At 38.3% G+C, this 22,614-nt stretch overlaps 1 protein-coding gene across 1 annotated transcript in view; it reads left to right on the forward strand.

The window, feature by feature from the left end:
* cpne5b (copine Vb) overlaps positions 1 to 22,614 on the forward strand; it is a 131,576-nt gene that overhangs the window by 14,049 nt on the left and 94,913 nt on the right. The window contains exons 2-3 of the mRNA XM_008295681.1: positions 18,636 to 18,676; positions 19,065 to 19,111. Of these exons, the coding sequence (XP_008293903.1) occupies positions 18,636 to 18,676; positions 19,065 to 19,111 (88 nt within the window). The remainder of the gene's footprint in view (positions 1 to 18,635; positions 18,677 to 19,064; positions 19,112 to 22,614) is intronic.

Below are 22,614 nucleotides of genomic sequence, written 5' to 3' on the forward strand. Positions count from 1 at the left end.
ACTGTAATCATCTTATGAACTTCATCAACAATTTAAAAAAGCATAACTTATACAACCATTTGCGACTTTAATCAATTACAACATTTGCATAAAAAAAAGCTTATTATACTAAATATGGGACTTCATGGTGTTCTTCTACGTGGTCGTACTGCCTGCATAAGCAAATGATGAGATGAGCGACCAAAAAATATTTGGCCTATAGTGATTTGCAGAAAAACAAACAACTAATTAATGATACATTATGCCACCCCAGTGTGAGTAATGTCTTAACGACTATCAGCCACAATGGGCTCCATAAACTGCACCCCACATAAGCTCATGGGGAAACAGACATAAAAACAAACGGAGACTGTAGCGCAACAGCTTTGTGTGATGCTAATGATACTTTCCTGTGAGAAAAAAACAAGTTTTGATGAGAAAACGAGTTAGGAAATACGGTCAACAAGGGTCGTCTATTCTCCAGTGAAAGGCTTTTCTCAGTTTTAATGACTGTATTTTCGCTAACATTAGCCTAATAAGCGAGTAAGTGTTGAGCATTGCTTGGCTACAGTGTTGATGTGGGCTGCTCCAGGCACTTTATCATCCAAATTTTAACTTGTAAATGTTGAACATGTTTCATATTATTGGGGCGATGCTGGTGAGTCTGTGAGCAGTTCAGGAGGTTTAGGACTGGATCTGTAAGCTCCTCACATTACCAAATAATTGCGGTCTAACATCGGTTGAAAGTCCCAGACCAGATTTCTCTTCCTGTTGTCAGGGGAGTGAAACAGGTAAATAGGCCCAAACGTCCTGTAGTGTGAGTCTGGCCTACCATGGATGATTCTACTGTAAAGTTACCACAGAATGGCCTTCAGGTTTCATCTTTCCAGATCAAATCTTTGTAATCACCTTACAGTTTCCTGTTTAGCTTTCTACATACATTAGTTTCTCTCAGAAGAGGAATCCTATCACCTTTAATGCCTGTCTTATACCATGTTTTCTACCACCATGAGGTTGATATTGTTGGTTGTGAATTCATGGTCAAACATTAATGGTGCCCAAAATGAACTCTAGACTTCAGGTAGTCTTCTGAATGTCATGTTTGTTAAAAGCAAGTCAGAGTTCACTAATGTAGTGAAATATCTCAGCATTTTGCAGATAAACTGGCAGAATATTTTGTACAGAAATATGATCTTCTGACTTTTTAGTGCCACCATCACATTCATTTTCACCATTAATGTTTAACTTTTGGGTTTAAGGTAAATGTCTTGACAAACAGATGGCTTGCCATGAAATTTGCAGTCAACAGACGTTCATGTTTCCCGCATAACTGATGAATTTTTGTGATTCTGTGACCTTTCAACCAGCACTATCATCACGTCAGACTTTCAGTGTGTCCAAGTCTTTGGTTTATGATTATGATATAATTCTGCAAGACTAATGAAAGTCCCATCAGCCTCAGCTCTATTCATGTACTGTGTTTAGTGTAAAGCAACACACTAAGCGAAGAAGGTGAACATGATAAATTATACCTTCTAAACATTATGTGGTATGTTAACATTTGCATTTAGATTAAAGCACCTCTGTACAGAATTACAGCCTCACGGATTTACAAACATGGCTGTAGACTCTGAGGCTTAACATTATTCAGAACTGCTGCTTGTTTGTGCCAGTGAATGATTCTTGTGAATCTAGAGTAACTCATTATCTGAAGAAGACGGTCTTAGGGGCAGGCAGGGGTGGACGTATGACAACGAGATCCTCACTCTACAATGACCCACTTCACTGAAACAATCACGCATCTTATATTGACCTACTCTGAAGCGGTTTCTAAACTTTCTCTCTCAGGATATTAGTTTTACAATATGGGCTCACTTTCATTTCCATTTTGCTTTTCATCTCAAGAATCCTGCTGGATTTACTTTGCTACAAAAAGTTGTAAAGGCAGAGAGCTGCAGATTTCTTTGTGTTTTTTAAATTGGAGAGGGGCATAAGATGCTGTCTTCTGTTTACCTACAAAATACAAACTCATTTCTGTTGCGTGATAGCATCTGAAAGAGCGCAATTTAAGATTCTCCATCTTACATAACAATTTTGAAAATAAGAAGACATGCATCACATTTCACAGAAAATGCACAAAGCCAACTATAAATAATGAATCTCATTTTGTCAGGTTCCTGGTCGTACAGTGCGTGCTGCTGCCCGATACCTGACCTCTGTTGACTTGGGGCCGTGGCACAGTCCACGCTGTTGGGAATTTTGTGAGGATCCCGAACATCCCTGCCAGGCTGCAGGCTCGCTGTGTCTGTCTGGCAGGCCGGGCGGGAATCTCCCCAGAGAAAGTCTTGGCCTGAATAATTCAACAGCTGGTGGGAAAAACGATCCTGCTTGGTTCTGCCATCGATCTGACACTAAAGCAATGCCAGCATTACAGTTTGGACGACTGAGGCTATGAAGAGAGCTTTATTTATGAATAGCTACTGCTCGTGGTTTTGTTATGAGTGTGAGATGGATGGGAGAAACTCATCCGCAGACAAAGTATTCCCAATTGTATTAAACTTTACAACATGTGGATGTTTATATTACTGTTATGTAGCAAAGCTCATATGGAATGTATTAAATTTTGCAATTAGGAAAATAACAAGACAGCCAAGTAACAGGAAAGACAAATGACAACACAGTGATAATTTGAGAGGCAGAGATAAAGGCCAGGGAAAGGTTTTTTGATATATCTTCTAGTGTAATAACACTGTGCTCCATATGCTTTACCCAGTGCTCCTCTCCCTCTCTTATAAACAGATTACGCTCTTTCCTCCACCTCCGCGTTTTCCTATATTGCTTCCTCTATATTACCTCTTTCGCCTCCCCATCTGCTCACTTCTGTCTCTTTTTTAATGTTCCACTGTTTCCCAACTCCTCTACCTATTTTGCCCCTTTTTTCCACTTTATACCTTATTAACTCCACCCTTCCACTGGACACTACTGCATGCACTCGTCCCTTTCATTTCAACATTAAAATTTAAAATGAAAGATATATTCTTCCCCCGACAGGGAAGATTATGACGTTGTAGTTCTTACATTTAAGTTTTATTATCACTTGCTGTTTACTTTGGTTTTCTTTTGCTGTTTTATCAGGTTTTGGCACCAACACTAATTAAATAGGTTTTGGAAAATGTCATGGTTTGCGTTAAAACACACACTTTGACATGTTTAAAGCTTCTCCTCCATTTTCTGGGGTACCAGGGTGATGATTCCTACCCTATCTAACATTAAAGCAATAAAACAAATGGCAGAGATAAATGTAATCCATGAGAAAAGATGCTTCCCCCATAATTTAATTAAGAATGCAGCTTAGTTGTATAGAAACTTGGTCTTTAGGAAACAGTGCTGTTCATGCTGTCTCCCTAGCAGTGCATTTTTATTCAAGAGTCGTGACAGTAGCCTTCACATTACAAACCATCCTGGTTTAAATGTCCTTGAGGAAGACATTCACTCTGTTTCTGCTTTTATTTAGTGACAGATTGTCATTGTTGGATGTAAATCTCATGTTTCCAAAACAACAGGCTAGCATCTAAGAAATCAGTTTAGTTTTTTTAGGTCCTCAATCACTCATTTTTATTTATTTATTATTTTTTATAACAATATCAACTTCAAAGAGGTTTCTAAGCCTAAGATTTATTATCCATCCATCCATTATCTATACACCGCTTAATCCTCACTAGGGTCATGGGGGGCTGGAGCCTATCCCAGCTGACTTATGGTGAAGGCAGGGGACACCCTGGACAGGTCACCAGTCTATCACAGGGCTACACTTAGAGACAGACAACCAAGCACACTCACATTCACACCTACGGACAATTTAGAATCACCAATTAACCTCAACATGTTTCGACTGTGTGGGAGGAAGCTGGAGAACCCGGAGAGAACCCACGCTGCACAGGGAGAACATGCAAACTCCAAGCAGAAAGTCACGACTGGCGACCTTCTTGCTGCAAGGCAACAGTGCTAACCACCGCTCCACCTTGCAGCCCTAAGATTTATTAAACATACAAAAATATTAGTGCTTCAAGTTGGATGATCAAGTCGACATAAAGGTTTGTTTATACAGTTTAAAATTAGTTTTATTATAAATTGTAGATGCATAATAATGAATTTATATCTGATATGCTGATATTTTCCAACAAATTTTAGTCGATTGCTAGTGCCAATATATCAGTTTATTTTTTCCACCTAACTGCAGTGAGCATTAGCAGAAGCAGAATCAGCATATTAAACCAATTATGTGATGGTTCGCTAGCAGATGCAGATACAGTTGTTTACAAGTAAACAACTCACATGTAACTTAAATGTACATATGTATTTTTATGTAACATTTACAAACACAATTAGCCAAGTAGGCATTATCTACCTGTCAGTGGTCATTTTGGTTGATGCTGGGATTTCATTTTTAAAGCCTTTGTTGGCTGACACCTATGACAGGCTGACATCCTTATGAATCTGGCTTTTTAAAACTCCTCTTGACAAATCCTCCAGGAACTATAACTAGATGCTATGTATTTTTAGTTTTAACATAAAATGACCAACATTTCTTGTTTTGCACATGCATTTTTTTAAGTACAGTTATGACAACTGCTATCCTCAGTGACTAATACATAGCGGTTCCTTTGGGTGAAGCAGATTAAAGCCACCTAACCTGTGTTTCAGCTGAACTAGTACCAGTGCAAAATGTCCCAGCTGCAGTGGCAGTAACTTTAACAAAGTCAACAGCAAACAGACAGACAAAAATAACTGATAAATTACAGACAGTAACAGTAGATTACAGGTATGTGTCGTTTTTGTGTATCCCTCACCTCTATGTAATTTGAACACGTAGTGAGAACGGCAGAGAAAACAACTATTTACAACTATGACACTTTATGTACGTACGTTTTAAAATCCATCTTTGCACAGTCTAACATTTACACACTGGGTGCCTATTTATTATATTTTTATTTTATATTGTATAATTTGTTTTATATTTTCGTGTGTCTTCAGTGTCGGGTGTCTTGTTGGGTTGTCTGTGTTTTAATCTAGCTGCTGTAAAAACGTAATTTCCTGTAAAAGGATCAGTAAAGTAACTGTCCTATCCTATTTACAAGCACTGAATGACGACTACTAAAAGGAAGCCTATGCTTAGAAAAAAAAAAGTCGATTTTTTTTTGTCAAAAATACATAACAGAAATGTGAGATTCTGTTTTTGCACATTATTGTTGGGGTCAGAGGGCAGGACCAGCCATGATAAGATGCCCCTGGAGCAGATAGAGTTAAGAGCCTTGCTCAAGGGCCCAACAGTAGCAGCTTGGCAGTGCTGGGACTTGACCCCCTGGCCTTGTGGTTACTGAACCAGCCTCCACTCTGCCCTGGTAAATATAAAAACTGACCTCCCAAGAAGATTACATTTCAGCCTGTGCCCCAAAACAACACATTCAACTAGCTGTAGCAAAACCTTGTAGCAATTATAATGGTAGCAAACCTTCCTGTCCCCACGATGAGGAAGCTTCTCAACAAAAAACCTATTTTTTAAATCAAAAACCATGATCTTTCTCTAAACATTACCATGTTGGTTTTGTGTCTTAACCTCACCAAACAATCATAGCTTAAAACACTGAAAGTAAAACATTTGATTTCACGACAGCCTTAAGGACTGTAACTTTAGCGATGCTGCCTACTGTATGTAAAGCAGATGTGTAGTTTCATTTTCTAAGCCACAAACTTGCGGTATATATATATATATATATATATATATTTTAAAATCCGTCAAGCTGCATTTCAGTAGTGCCTTTATGTACTCAGTGATTCTGAAGGTCATAAATATCCATTTCTGTTTCCTTGTTTTCTACAGTAACACAAACAAACCTTCCCCCTCATCTGGAGTTGCGTTGCACTGTGTGCAGGCAAAAGGTCAGGCACAGAGGCTGGGCTGTATGTATTCAGTATAGATTCATTCTACACCCACAAACTGTCCTCACTGCACCAGAAAAACACACCCTCGATGTCAACCTTTCACCCCTGATACACACTTGCATTTCAGTCTTTTCTTAAACATAAATTTCCAGGGAATGCTGTGCAGGAGACAATATTCATATATGTGAAATACAGCAGTGAATGTATGTTGCACGTAAGCTGCTGTAAGGCTTGTATTCAGACTCTGCAGCAGCCATGGCTCAGTCGAAAGAAATTATGTCCATATATTTATGTTATGTCACAATACTGGATAAGACATTGTGCAATAAAATAATACACAACAAAAGCGTAAGTAATTACATGCTCAGGCTTCCAAAGTTTTGCTTATTAGCCTGTGGCAGCCTATATATGCTGACGTGTGCTCTATTCCAAGTCAAGGATTTCATCAGCTCAATTTTCCTGTCTTGAAACGCCTCTTCAAAAAGAACTACTCATGCTTAGATATTTATCATCCTTTTCCCAGCCTGCACTCAGAGCAGTTAGAGTTGAAGAGCGGAGGAACCACCCGCAGGTTAGAGGAAAGGAGCTGTCTAATTATTGTGGTTTGTGTCAGATCTCTGTAAATAAAGTCAGCTATGTCTGTGTGTCTGTATGACAGCCGCTTGTTTCTTCTCCCTGTGCAAGAGGAACTCTGTTATACTCGCAGTCTATTTCTGATATAATCTCTGAGGATTTCACTTTTCTCCCTCACTCCCTCTCAGACTCTGTTTCACACACGCACATTCTCTGACACACATTTTTTTTTTCTCTTCTCCATCTCTTGTTCTTACATTTGATTTTCTCTTACATTCTTACTCTCTTGATTTCACAAATTCCCCTGTGCACCAGAGACATACATACCCAGATCCTGCCCCCGCTGCCTCCCTGCATCTCCTATCTGTTCATAGCCTCATTTACATAAGGAAGTTGTGTTTCAGGAAGTTAGTTTGAAACCCCTTTAGTATTGCCAATCCCTTTGAAATGTCTTATGTAACACCTAATGCAAATCTGGTGACACATTTTAAATATTTTATGTCATAGCAGTGGTTGTTGACGCCCTGTTGAAAAGTTTATTCTTGCTCTTAAAGGCGTATCTAAGACTACAGTAGCTCGGCTCAGTGCATCTAATTGAAAAAGGCTCTTTTGTCGTCATGCTGCTGAAATGTTGAAGCAATTTTTTTTTCTTTTTTCCCCAGCATTTTCTGAGCTTTTATGTGTCTTTATTTTCTTGCTTTTATCTGCAAAATGACCTCAAATTGCTGAGATTCCTCGTTTGTGGGAAAGGATCAGGAGATTTCGCTATTAATACAAGAGCGCTGCAGTTTACAGTAATTAGCGCAGTATGAAATCCTGCAGACATATTCTCCTTAAGACCAAAGTCTCAAAGTCTGCGCTTTTCTAAGATCATTAACATCAGTTTGACTTTCGCTGGGCTCATTTGTGAGCCTCATTCACCTTTACAATACAGCTCTGGAGCTTTAACAGGCCTTTATTGTTGTACATGAGCACCTCATTTGAGGACATTTTTTGGGTGATGTTTACTTTCAGATTTAGGGCAGGACCACTGTTGTCTTGGGGCTGGTGTGTAGGGTGTGTAGGAAGGCATATGCTGTGGAGGCTGCACTTGACACGGTAATGAAAGAATTGCTTTGATGAGGTTTTCTTTCAGAAGACCTAGTTTTGAATATACCCAGGTTGAGCTCCTGCTGGTTCAGGTGTTTGTGTTTGAAGTTTTTAGTTAATGCAGCCTTTTCGTCATACTTTTTTTACCTTCTATGCACATACGATATCATTTTTTTTCCCTTTGTGCCACAAATGACAGGGCTGACACATGGATTAAATTGGTATGTGTGTGTGTGTGTGAAACAGTGTGTATTACTAATGAACTGACTTGTTTATACTGGAAGCCAATTTATTGAGCTGGGGATATTTTTGTGTGCTTAACTTTAGTAATAGACGAGTGGCAAATAAGAGCCAGCATGAACGGTAAAAAGTGAGATAAAGCCAGAATTGCTGCCTTGAACTTGTGTGTCTTCACCAACCAGTGAAGTAACACTCCACATTCATGTCTATTCAGTCTAAATAAATCTATGTAGTGAAGACTTTGAAGGCATTAAATAGGTGGACATCCAGGATTAGTGTCACCAATTCAGTATCTGACTAAATATGAAAGCATGTTCACCATCCCTCCTTCTGTTCCTCTGTTGTAGCGAACAATGACCACAAATGTAATTTTGCAGAACATTACGATGTCACAGTGAAGGCAGCCTTTGGTGTTTTGGATATAAAATGTAACCATTCCATCATTTCATCCCGTCACACATTTGTGTGAAATTGTGTCTCGATAGTGAAAAGTATTGAGTTGTTTTGTGTTGCCACAGCGAGCTTGACCTTTGCCTTTTGACCACTAAAATCGATTCAGTTCATCCTTGAGTCCAAGTAAACAGACAGAAAGCAAACCTGAAAAACACATTACCTCCGGCCATACGTGTAGGGCTACAATGACATTTTTTTACTCCAACTGAAAGAACAGAATTTTTGCAGTCTAAATAATCTGGTAACAATTTACGTATGTTTTTAAGTTGTGGCAGATCCGATGATTACTAAAGTGATTGTTAAGCCAGAAAGGCAATAAAAACGAATGGTCACAGTTATTGCATTGATATTTAGGGTTGATTGATTCACAACCACATCCAATTGTTGCCTTTCGTGGCACACTAGATTAATTTCATTTTATTTTTATAACTTGCAAAGATGAAAAGGCAGCAAACTATTCTTTCATATTTTGAAATTGCTGAAATGGTCTGACAACACAGCATCATTTAAGTTATGTATGTTCTCAGTGGCAACACTAATATGCAACTTTTTAAAGATCTTTTTCTATTAAAGTTAGCTTGGGAGCCATGCTAAAAATATCAAATTGTACAAATGCTTCTTTTTCACTATTACTGTGGGATATTAAAAATGGTAGAAGATTTAGCTCGAGCTATCATATACGTGGTGTGTCAGAAAAGTTTCAGGACTGGTGTCACAAAAGATAGATTTCAAATCCAAACCACAAACTACTACTAGTTCCCCTTCGAAATAATCCCTCTGGAGTCTAACACACTTTCCCAGCCTTCTCTGCCACACCGCCATGCACTCCTGGAAGGATTCTTCCGGGATCCTCCACAGCTCCGTCGTCACAGCCATCATGATGTCGTCCACGTCTTTAAAACAGGTCCCCTTGATGACCCCCTTGAGCTTGGGGAAGAGGAAAAAATCGCATGGAGCCAGGTCAGGTCAGTAGGGAGGTTGCTCCAGCATGGCGATGTTCTTCTCAGCCAGGAACTGTGGGATGCTCAGGGCATTGTGAGCAGGCGCGTTGTCATGGTGAAACAGCCACGACTCGTCCTGCCACAACTCTGGCCTCTTCTTGCACACTGAATGAATCAAACGCTGCAGGATCTCTTTGTAGACGTGCTGGTTGATCATCTTAGGGGGAAAACTTGTAGTTTGTGGTTTGGGTTTGAAATATATCTTTTGCGACACCAGTCCTGGAACTTTTCTGGCACATCTTGTATAATGATTTAATTGTCCTTTTAGTTTATTGGCTGTTAAACTGAAAGACAGTTTGTTTGTTTTGAGCTATGACAATATATTATGCAGTTTGGATTAAGTGACTCGATGTGAAAATGGTTTAGTCTGATGTCTATAGCACAGGTTTTACCATGTATTTGTCAGAAAGCAGAACTTTTCACTAATTACATGGCTCCAAATGCTTTTAATTATTCAACAGGAGCAGAAAATGACCTCATCCTAAATAAGCAAATACACATTCTGTTGTCTTTTTCACTTTTTTGGGGGGTTGTAATTACCCTAATGTGTCATTAAACCGTAACTATGAGGTGTTTCTGTCATCTTGTTTCTTGCTTTGTGTTTTGTCTTTATGGTTCACTAAGAGCTTTTCATTTTAGAGATGGACAGGCCGCGTTTTGCTTTGATAATGGTAAACATCATAATGGCATCGTATTCATTTGATCTTTGCAACATCTAATGTACGCAGCATGTGTCGGCGACATAATGAAATGCACCAAATGAAAGGATCAAGAGGGTACGCACACACACACACACACACACACACAGATTCAAGAAGCATGTCATTTTCCAGTAGAATGAAATCAATAGTTGATCTCACAAAGTTATCCAGTATGGTTTATAATATTGCAACCTACGTCGTAAACCTGGATATATTCCTCCCCATGTTACTACATTTTAGGTAGTTCACTGTAGCAACATGGACTGCTCATCTATCATGCTTCACAGAGTTATTGAACGTAAAAGTATTAAAAAAAAAACAAAAAAAAACGCTCATCTTCCTCACTAATTATCTGTCTGGAAATGTGACATTGCCACTCCCAGAGGAGCCTAATGCACAAGCCACCACTGATAGATGATGAAGAAAGACCACATACTTCCTGAAGACATGAAGCGGACATACTGTGTTTAATTCACAGACCTTAACAAGTGTCATACATCCAGCAACATGGTTTATAGAGTGGCAGATCCAGTTTTCATCATAGTTTATTAGGTTACAAATGTACTGTATGTACCATATGTGATATTTGCCCGCCATCTTTACACCTTGGACACATAAAAGGGAAAATGGGATTACTCATTTACCAGTTCTGACAGCAATTTACTGTTGGCCTTAAATGTATTCACAGAATGGCCACAACGATTGAAGCTCTAATTTACATGCACATTATCTTAGCTGCAGCATGCGGATGACCGTCGGATCCAGAAAATGTTTTAACACATCAGTGTGTAACAGCACTGTATTATCAAAAGTGGAAGCATTTACTTTATTAATACAAAACTGTTTTTCTCACACATTCGCACTGTGCCGCACTAACCTGCACTTTTTGAGTTTTGAACCTGCGCCCATTGGCATGTAATTGTCAACTCGGATCGTGTGATTTAAACTGGCTGCTGGTCACAGCTAAAAATATGTGTGTCGACTGACTGAATGTTGGAGAAAAAAGCACAGTGGCACAGGGATGAAAGCAGTCTGAGGCTACGTTTAACGTGAGAGATAATGGAGAGACCATTAGAAGGATAATGCACAGCTGACAGATAAACAGGAGGTGGAAATGGCAAAGATAGAGAGGAGGCAGCACTGGATGACATCTGGGCTGATTCATTTTAGACCAGTGAATGAGCAGGTGCAAACAGGAACTAAATTAGGAAACAGAGGAAGAAAGGCAGAGAATGCTGATATCTGATGATGTCTAATACAGTGTGTAATGTGTAAACAAATTTATATGTAAAAATATACAGATATTGGTAGCTGTCCATGGTGAATGTTGCCAGTGCTCTACTGTAAAAGGGACTAATTCTATAAAAACAGACCAGTGGCCTACAATCATTGACATCAAATAATACTGAAGTTTTATTTTACACTTCTGTACTGGAAGAATAGGAAAGTATTTTTTCCAAAACTATTTTACAACTTCTACAACACATCAGGTTACCAATTTTTCAAAAAAACTAATCTGCATTAAAATATCAAAAGCAAAAATGAATAAACCCTCCTGTAACTCCACTTTGTTTCATTCATTCATTCATTCATTCATTCATTCATTCATTCATTCATTCATTCATTCATTCATATAAACAAATTAAACCCAGTGTCTTTCACGTTTTACAGAAAGTGAGGGCCACCCAAACGTAGCTCTTAGCTCAGTGATGAGTATTTTAATTATCGCCAGTTATAAATCTTCATGCAGGGATAAACAGTGTCCAAGGGCTTAAGACTGGCTGCTGATGCATGCATATATGAAATGTCTTTATAATTCAGAACTTATAGTAAAATTGTCCCAATCAACATTTCATGCAGTGGGAAATATGACTTATGCCCTTGAAAAGAAACCTGTTTTTTACATAATCATTTGTTTAGACACATGGTATATAAAAGTCAGCTTCCCAGCAGTCTAAATTCCAAGACATTTGTATTCTATGACTTTTTAATATTCATACCACTCATAGTAGAGATAACCGGATTATCATAGGCAATATTTTTGGCTCTAATGAGGATCTCTGAAGAATTAGCTTATGTTTTTCGAGTGAAACCTCTAATTCAGCAAAGCAGTGCTGAAGGGACAACATAGTATGTGCTCTACAGTACACAACTGTATTGTCAGCACAAAAATGATCATTACATCCAAATACCCAGGAGACATGTTATAGATGTAGATAGCGAACAGCTCAAGATCCAGGATTGACCCTTGTGGGACTTTCACAAATACTGATTTATTGTTTCATGGTTACACACTGCTGCCATTCATTAAAACAAATACTGTAACGTCTTTTTAAAAGCAAGGTGTGATCGATGGTATCAAATACTTTTAAAAAATCAACAAAAAGAGCTGGACAGTGTTTTCTTCTGTCCAAAACTGTTATAATATCATATTTAAAACAAGAGTTGCAACTGTAACAATGCTGTGCTGCTCCTTAAAACCTGACTGGTGTATGCTTTAAACAAAGTGCACTGCAAGAAAACCTTCAAGCACAATAATATTAATACAGGCCTGCATTGAGGTCGGAGGTTAGTCCACCTTTATGCAAAAGGGTTACACAAGGAGCCATCCAGACTTCACAGAGGTTTACCAATCTATCATGTTTCCTGTACCTGTGATTACGCTATAGACGCAGTAAGAAAGTAAAGATGCTTAGTGTTGACCTTTACATACACATATCATATGTTGTTGGGTGTAATGATAGGCTAAAGAAATTTAGAAGTGTCATTTTAGAAGCACAAATTCATGCAGTCTGAGCTAACAGGTCTAAATATTAAAGCTGAATAAATGAAAGGTCAGGTAGACTCCCACAGTACCCGTATTAAAACACAGGTATAATTTATAGACAAAATTATAACAATAGCAACCTCCTCTGCTGCCTCTGCATCTACTTTGTTATGAAAAAATGAGAAAATGAATCATCCATGTACTTGTACTTTTGGAGAAAGTTTGTAATTTGATACATTACACAACTGCTTGCTGATATTTTCTTTTTCAGGCATCAGAGTTATAGTCACACAGTGTTTATAGAGGGCCGGTAGATATGCTGTTTTTATGTTGGTGACGCATTCGTCAAATATGAATGTTGTCATCAATATCCTCTACAGTCTTCAGGCTCTACAAATTAAACCACACAGCTCCAATTTCTTAAAAATACTCATTGAGTAGAACCCGACATGAATCAAGGCCATTTTAAAAATGATGTAACCCCTGAGTCATCATGTAATGAGCAATAAAATAATAAATGGACCTTGTCTTCTAAAGTTGTATAGCTTCTATCTATAGATAATAGCTCTGTAACACTTCAGCTAATAATAATAATAATAATAGTAATAATAATAATAATAATAATAAAAAGAAGAAGAAGGATTTAGCATACAGTTAAAGTAGCATCTACTAGCTTTTGACTGGAAGCAGCACTTGATTACTTGATTGCTTTCAGGAAAATGAGATTTGTGTTATGTTGTCTGTAAGGCCACTACAAAATTACCTTCTCGTTGGACAGATCAGTGATTCTGTGAACCTCCACACCACTACTGATGATCTTTTGGCTAGTTGGTCTCAAAGTTTTGACCTTGTGATGCAGCAGGTAACAACATTTATAATGTCTAATTTTGCACATTCAGTGAAGCATGAATCAATTGCTGCACACATTGTGTGCTAATGTAGCCCCCCTTTGAAGGCTGTTAGGGTGGGCTGGTGGATGGAGAGGGTCCAAATGCAGCTAAATATGTATTTGGATAAGGGCTGAATAAATTAACTGAACAAAACATCCAATTAAAACAATACATTCCTGAGACATTTTTGCATACAAGCATGATTGTCTGAAAATGGCAAGATGTTTTATTTTTTGCCTTCCAAATTCCCTCTCCTCTAACTGGTGTTGTAGCAGCATGATATTTCTGATTAGGATGAAATCACTTTTAAAGTCACCGCAGCGTGAGCTCTGATTTGCTAATTAGATTAGTTTGCTTTAGTACTACCAAATCCATTTCCTCTTTTCAATTTAGATCAAACTGTAATGAAATGTACTTTTTTGTGACATGGACCTGGCTGCAGTGCTTCAATCACTGCCTCTTTGACAGTCACAGAGCATCCCAGCTCTTCTTTAACTCTGAACATAAGAGGGGGGGAAAAATGCAAGATGTCAGGACTTCATGGGTTTCTTTCTTTCTCTTTCTTTTTTAATCAGTAATTGTCTTCTCAGCTTGCTCTTGAAAGCTTTAAAAGAGGAAAGAGGAAATACAGGAGCAGAGGAAAGATCAAAAGAGATCGAGGCTGATGAAAGAACACAGCTAAAGGCTTATGGCAACAGAAACAGCTGAAGAAAATGAAACAAGAAAGAAACAGAAACAGGAATCAGAGGAGCCAATGGGCTTTCGCACCTTGAGTGAGGGCTCTCGTGTCACTGTAGCGACCAAGCGAGCAAAATAAATCAAGAGGGGTAATAGTGGTGAGTAGGCAGTAGCTTGTGGCAGGCGTTATGAAAAGGTCGAGCAAGCCGGATGGAAGTGTGACATGGACACTCGAAACACGGGCTAAGATAAGAGGGAAAGACACATGAATAAAAAGTGCATTAAAATCAAGGGGGAATTGGTGAACAGAGACAGAGTGGAAAGAGAGAAGATGAAAGTGCATGAAAAACAGCCAGCAAATAAATAATATCAGGAACAGAATATACTGTCAGCCTCACTGTCAATCACTTGGCGCAGCTCTGACATGACATCCCCAGACAGCTTGTTTCCCCCATAAAGAAGAATCACAAAAGACACTGCTGAAGACAGATAAATTGTAAGCATCTCACACATTCAAAATCTACTCTGAAAAATGATCATTGTGCTGATTAGTTCATGCAATTCCTGCTTGGAAAAGAAAAAAATCATTTCAACCTAAAATCCATACCAATAAATGCCCACCATGAATGTTTGCTTCTGCACAAACCAGATATTTATGTTCTGGTTTCCATGCAGCACACACACTTCCAAGACTGGTTAAGTGATTAATTGTTGCCTCAGATGAAGCACTTTTGCACATCTCTGGAAACATAAGTCTTGACGAATACTACAATGATGAATCTAAAGGGGTGGAAAGCCCATAAGACGAACAAAATGAAAAGCTCTGTGTGTTTTGGTCCTTAAATTAAAGATCAAAACATTTGAGGCCAATATGAAAAGTTGAGGGGAAAGTTGTGATTCTTCAAACAACTAATAAGCAAGAGAAATAATTGAAAAATAATCTCCCTTAGTCTCTTTTAAATACTCATCTCTAGCCACTGTGTTTGAAATAACACAGTAACATAGTGGATTCCTGTCACATTTTAAACACAATTTAGGTTAAATAAAATAAGATGTCAAACAAATCAATAAAAAGTAGATAAAAACCTCAGCAAAATACTTCAGCCTTAGATGATTACGGATAATATGGCTGTTATCTTTCTTGTCATGTATAGAGCATTTAGTAGCATTTCCTGGTTAAACTGTACTTTACAGATGAAGACGGAGGCTGGAGGGTGGAGTGGGAGAGACAGGCGGAGAAGCATGAAAGAGACCCTTGACAATGACCTTTTTGTGCTTTCTCCTCACATTTACAAGCCTATAATTTTGTGTCTGCAACCTTTGCTCTAAATCAGAGCTACAGGCATTAATCAGGCTTCAGGTTAAGAGGATTCCTTCAAATATAATCTGTAATAGGTCACCTACTGTAATTATGACCACTGGGACGAGCTGCTAGATGGCGTTTCCTAATAAATTCCATTAGTCTGGGAAACAACTGTACTAATTACAATAAAAGCAATCTAAAGAACTCCACCTCCAAAAGGCACACTGTTCCTAAATTAAGTTAGCAGCAACATCCACAGAGCGCAGTTGAATAAAAATGTAATCAGAAAAATCAGTGCCCTACAAATATTTCTTCTTTAATATGAAGAATGTGAAAGTGTGAGGTTGAACATTGCGTGCCATCGCAAAGAGAGAGGCGTGGTGGGTGTTTGGAGGGCAGGCAGAGAGATGAGATAATGAGATGAGTAAACACACAGACAGGCTAGCAATCAGGCTGCTATTGTGTGAGAATCACAAACCCAACAATTTTCTGCGCTGATATTCCTGCTGGTTAGTTGATTTTGTCGTCCGTGACTGTAGAAATGAGTATGGTTGCCTGTGTACATTATAGACCTCGTATGCACTCACACTTGCACATGGAAGAGTGACTGTGCTCCCACATACTTAATGGATGTTTCAAGTGCTCTTAATCCTATAGGCACACAGAACCTTAACTGTAATTCTCTTGCTATGCTTCGGCTTCTTCTGCAGATGCACATTATAAATACTGAGGGGTGGTCACATTGTTGTGCATTAGTTAGCCTTTTTCTCTTCGAGGATTTTAGACAATGTTAGTGTACTTTCAAAAAAAAAAAAGAATACTTCTGACAATACTTGCGTTGTATAATATACATAGTGAAGTATATTGGTTCATTTGTTGTCCCTGCATTTGTAATTAAAACCATACTACACTTATTCACTGGTTTGGATTTACCTTGTCTGATTATACCTCCACCTAGGACAGCAGATACGTCCAGACTGTGCTTTCAAACCTTTACGACAGTTTACAACACATCGTTCTTTCTATTGACTGTTTAGCCAGAATGAGTCAAGAACTGTGTGGTTGAATAGGAACTGTTTGATGAAGGCTTTTGGATCTTGCTAGGACAAAACAACAACAACAACAACAACAAAAATCTCTCAAATATAACTCAAGTTTCTTTGGTGAACCGTTACATAACAGCTCTGTGCACCAATCGTTACCTGCTACACTGTAATCAAACTCAGTCATTCTACATGGAGTCACGTAGCTTCATATACAATAAAACTCTGTTCAGAAAACACTTCTGGGTTATTCCATCTCAAATCATCATGAGCCTTCTGCTCGACCATGTCTAAATTTGCTTGAAACTTTTTTCTTTTTCTTTAAAAAAAAATAAAATAAAAAATCCTGAACTATGAATATTTAAAGTGGTGTCTTGGAAATTTTGGATCTATGTATCAAATCCTTTCTGAGATGATTTTAATTTTTTTTTTTTAAAAGCTGGTCGACCCCCTTTCAGAACATTTATTTTGCACATTGAATTTGTTAAATTAATATTCCAGGAACTATTAAAGATAAAAGCCTGACATTTGATTTCAGATTCAGAATCTAAGATACTGGACAATTCGATCAAAAAGTCGTTGATTGTGGGTGAATTGAAATGTAAAGTCGTCATGACAAGTCCCACTTTTGAGCACAAATTAACAACAACAACAACAAAAAAGCTAATGCAGAAGTCAGCTCGTGATATTTTATGAACCGCATGTAGTTGCAAAAAGTTAAGCATGTTTTCTTTCCGAACTGACTGATGATGTATGAATTTGATGTATCAAGTAGAATTTTTTACACATATCTTTATTTATGCTATAGAACATTCAGGCAAGTCAGATGGTCAAGCAGAAATTGTTCTAAAAAACTGATGAGAGATGATTTAAGATGGAATGATCCTGTTGTGTGTCATTCTAGACCACCAACATATTTTGTCCTGTTTTAAGGAGAACTTGTAGCTAAATTGTCAACACAGTCCTGTCCTCCTTTAACTAGTGCAGAGGTCTAACTAGCCCTTGACTTAAACAAATGACCAGATGCTGGCAGCACAATCGATGTTCAGGGTTTGGAGAGCCATTGCTTTTCTCCCTCTGTTGAATGTTGCAGCTAATTTAAAGTTACATTTCCGCAGAAAACTGTTTCTGTCTTTTTTAATTTCCTCAAGCTGTTTGCAAAGTGTCATGGGTAACCTTTGATAGAATATCTGTAAGGAAGAAGAGGAGCGTTCAACAGTCGCTGAACACAGTAAAGTTTTGCATGTTGGAGGTTTATCTTCAAACAGAGCAGAGGTGGATAGAAGAATTGTTATCCAATAAAATATATTCCACAGTTTTACCAAAACCTATGAAATTACAAAAGCATGAGTTAGATTCTGGGCTGCAAGGTGGAGCGGTGCCTCGCAGCAAGAAGGTCGCCAGTTCATATCCCAGTGAGGACACCTGGGGTCTTTCTGTGTGGAGTTTGTATGTTCTCCCCGTGCAGCGTGGTTCTCTCCGGGTTCTCCGGCTTCCTCCCACAAGGTCCAAAAACATGTTGAGGTTAATTGGTGGTTCTAAATTGTCGGTAGGTGTAAATGTGAATGTGCTTGGTTGTCTGTCTCTAAGTGTAGCCCTGTGATAGACTGGTGACCTGTCCAGGGTGTCCCCTGCCTTCACCCTAAGTCAGCTGGGATAGACTCCAGCCCCCCACGACCCTAGTGAGGATTAAGCGGTGTATAGATAATGGATGGATGGATGAACTAGATTCTTACAAAATAAACAACACCCCAAAGAAAGAAACCCACAATCTGTTAACTGCAAAATCCTTTCTAATGGAACAATTACAATGAGGGTATAGAGGATGCAGAATTTGAATTGAGGAATACATGTATACACAAAAGTCATCACATACTCACGTAAAAGTGAAATGATTTATTCGGATAATTTGACTTCATCTGCACATCATTGCAATGAGTAACAATTCTTTCTTTTCTCTTCTCTCATTTTCCAGAAATCTGCTGGATAAAGACACATTCTCAAAGTCAGATCCATGTGAGTATATTGTAGAAACTGTTCTCAGTGTGCGTCTGTGTTCTTCTGTCATCTCTGCTCTGGTACTGTGCTCTTTTAAAATACTGCGCTGCTGCCCGGCTCTAGTTATGTCTTTTTTTCTTCTTCTCTTCAGTGCTGTCTGTTTTCGTGGCTATGTTGCCCTGTGATTTGGGAAATCTTTGTTTTACTCAGAGTGCCATAGCTGTTTGTTCACTGTACTGGAGCTAAAACCCTCCCATTGATTTTCCATTTGGAATCTGCCTGCGTTTTTTTGTTTTTTGTTTTTTCTAATTCTCTTGCTATTCTTCTGTCTCTCTCAGGCTCACATTTCTTCTTTCTATGAAAATATTTCATCTTTTTATGTCCCTATCTGGTATGTTTTCCACAGTGTGTGTTCTCTATACGCAAGGTGTCGAAACCAAACAGTGGCGAGAGGTGAGTGAACACACACATGCACGCACACACACGAACACAAATAAAAAAAGAAGACTTGTGTCCAATTAAGTTCTTGCTGTTCTCTCTGTGTGCATAAGGGTGGAGCGGTGGTGCTCTAGTTAAGACATTCCAATTCTTTGTTTTTCTTCTCACTGTGAGCACACAGTAGTTGGTTTTAACAATTCATTAAAGCTGTTCAGCCATCAGTTGTCTGAAAATGCCAGCGAAATATTCCCTAATTGGTGACTTCAACCAACAAAGAGAAAAGATCACAATATAATGATCAATATGTTGACATTTTGGGGACCAAACAGCACACTGGGGAGGCATTAATCTAGCTCTTACTGTATCTTGTTTGGTTTGCGTAGTCCGTGCAGCATCACCATCAGTTCTGCACATTTGTCATCTAACCATTCTGTCTGTTTATCCGGTCGATGAAAGCTAACGTTGTGGACTGCAGGTAAAAATCCTTCTAATTAATCATTTAATGAGAGAAAACAAATACATGAGATGGATTTTAAATCAGAGGACTAAGACAGAAAATTAGGGAGAAGTAGCGAAAAATACGTCACAATTACAGTTTCACATTTGCTGTGAAAGTCTGTGTGGTATTTAGTTTCAGTAAGCCACAGCGACGATTGTCAGTTGTTGCAGATGCATTTCATTATATTGTATATTTTGCTGCTTTTAAGAATTGTGTCTTCAGAAGGAACCGCTCAGGCTGGAGGTCGAGAGTCACAGGCAGCGTTGGGAAGTAGAAAAGTAATGAGCCCTTCAAGGGATTCGTTGACACTAAACAGACATATACTGTATAACTCAAGCCAAATTAGGACATTCTGTAACGCTAGTGGGGATAAAAGCAACAAATTATGGAAAGTATAAGTGAGTTAAATTAAGTAAATTGGTGTTAACTTTAAATTTAAACATTATTACACAAGTTCCTAGATTAAATACTTTACAGAGAGGTTGTTCCAGAAGGTAAATGGAAAAATGTTTATCTATAAAGTTTATTTTAGTGCTTAAGAATACAAACAGAGTGTAGAAGACAGAAATGTTGGGTACTATAAACTAGGAAAGCTGTGACAAAACAAAACAATCAGAGATCTCACAAACACAAAATGGGTAGAGGCTATAATAAATACGCAAAGAGTGATAATAACTGTTGCGATATTTATAACTAAATATATGATCTAGTATTTATCTATCTTTTTTATGCATGTTACCATAATAAGTAACCACAAACCTGGTCGATTGGGAATATATAGCATGGAATCCATATATATTTCTATATTTGACGACTTATTTCTACAGTTTGATAACCTTCATTTTTTGTCCTTGGGTGTACCAGCAAACAGCAGATGGTTGTGTGGGCTTCATTTGAATGTAGCCGAAGTACTGCAGAAATAGCATATGCCATATGTGTATATGCTTAATAAATAGGCGTACGCATATATAAATGTCCGTCTTTCAATAAATTCTCCATCACACGTCCAAAAAATGGCATTTTAATTTGCGAGCATGATTGTTAGGACAGACTGTTAATCCAATCAAGCACACGACGCATGATTAGTATAATGAGCATTTCACTTCAGTTTATTTTCAAATCAAACTGTATGTCACTCTGTCCTGTTCACCAAGAAACATTTACATGGGTCCTCCCCTGGCAGAGATGAACCATCACATCCATAATCATATTACTAAGAAGCGTTTGGTGTTGATGGAGCTCCAGGTGACGCTGTGTGAGCCACACTAAACACCTCAGACTGAAAGATCAAAGTCAAACAGGTGAGACTCACCGGGACGTTGTAAATAACGTCCTCTGACAGGACCCTCTAGCACGGCGGTCAGGCTGCGGTCACATTTGACAATGATTTCCATCTCCTCCAGAGTTTCTTGCACAATGCATCATGTCTGCCATGTTAATGCAACTGTTATTTAATGAAGAGCTTACAAATATTCAAAGCTAGTGTGCGCTTAATTTCTTCATTGCACATGCTCAGTCTGCTCTATTTTGAAGCATTTTTGTTCTAGATTACAATTATTTTTAGGGTGATTTTATGCTTAGATTTATTGGACAGTTTTATCTTGGCCCAGCAGCTGTTATTTTATAAAACCAGGTAATAACAAGCAGTAATGACTCCCTGTACAAAACAACTGAGAAAATGATAAAGGGTAGGAACGCACACATCTAAGACCAAGTCTGAAATGCCATAGGAGGCATAAGTTAGGCCTATGGTTGCTCCCAATTTAATGTTGAAAAATTTCAAGTGCTACTGACGAATACAAACTCATCTGTCAGAAATACACTTTGTCCCCAAACAATTTATGTAATGTAACTTGGGGGATTGGAACATATATCTGAAAAAATACAGATTACTGTTGAAAAATCCACAACCCGACCTCACATAGAGCTTCTGGTGCCAGGCTTGAAAATCAGCCATGAAAGTACACGTTCTTTCACTTCTCAATACGCCTCTACAGTAACAAGAGAAGGACTGATGAAACCAGGGGTGCAATCAAACACAGGCCTGCAATCATTTCAGTCAATTACTGCAAATTATTTTTAGCATTAGCAGTACATACTTCAGTGCAACACTTGGGGAAAGAACACCCATAGCACATACACAAAAAAAAAGTGCAAAGCTGTTCCATGATGGTTATGTGCCACTTTCGAGAGAGAGCAGGAAAGAGGATGTTGATGCTGTTCAGTGCTTTACATAGATGTGGCATGGCGATTCCCTTCCATCCATCCCCCCCCCACTGGCAGGTGTTTCTTGTTGCTGTGTGTTGGTCCATGTGTCAGCTTCTGTGTTTATATGTCACAGTCCAAGTTAATATCCAGGCAGATATTTTATTGTCGAGGCGAAAATAACATTTTGATTTGGTCTAGGCAGATTTTAAATCTGCCTGGGCAGAACTCAAATTTAGACCAAATTAAAATCCTTCTTATATCATAATGAGATTGTAATCCTGCCTGGGCAAATGTTAAATCTATAATCTCCACACTTCACCATGTGTGTGAACCTCACATTCTTCAGTGTTGTAACCATCAAAGGGTCACACCAACATTTTCATTCAAATACATCTGAAGGGATGTGATGCATCTTTTGTCATAGTCACACAAGACTGGTACAAATACAGCATGTATATGAATGATTTTAATGTGGTCTCGGTGAAATCAATCTTAGAATTCAGATTTAATTCAGATTTTTAATTTGTTGTGATCAAATTTTAAACCTGTCTAGGCAAGCTTACAATCTCAATTTGCTATAAGGATAATTTCAATTTGGTCTAGACCAAATCAAAATTTTATTCTCGCCAAGGCAGATTTAAAATCTGCCTGGATTTTGATTTGGACTGTGACATATATATTAGAATTGGTTGTATGTGAAGCCAAGACCTCACACAATTACAGCTCTGTCTCAAAGCCCTAAAAAGCCCTGGGATTTATTCTCAAATGACACCACACAACACTTAGTTGGTGGGTATATGGAAAAACGGCT

This window comes from Stegastes partitus, unplaced genomic scaffold, assembly GCF_000690725.1.
Source record: "Stegastes partitus isolate 25-593 unplaced genomic scaffold, Stegastes_partitus-1.0.2 Scaffold1069, whole genome shotgun sequence".
Lineage (NCBI taxonomy): Eukaryota > Metazoa > Chordata > Actinopteri > Pomacentridae > Stegastes > Stegastes partitus.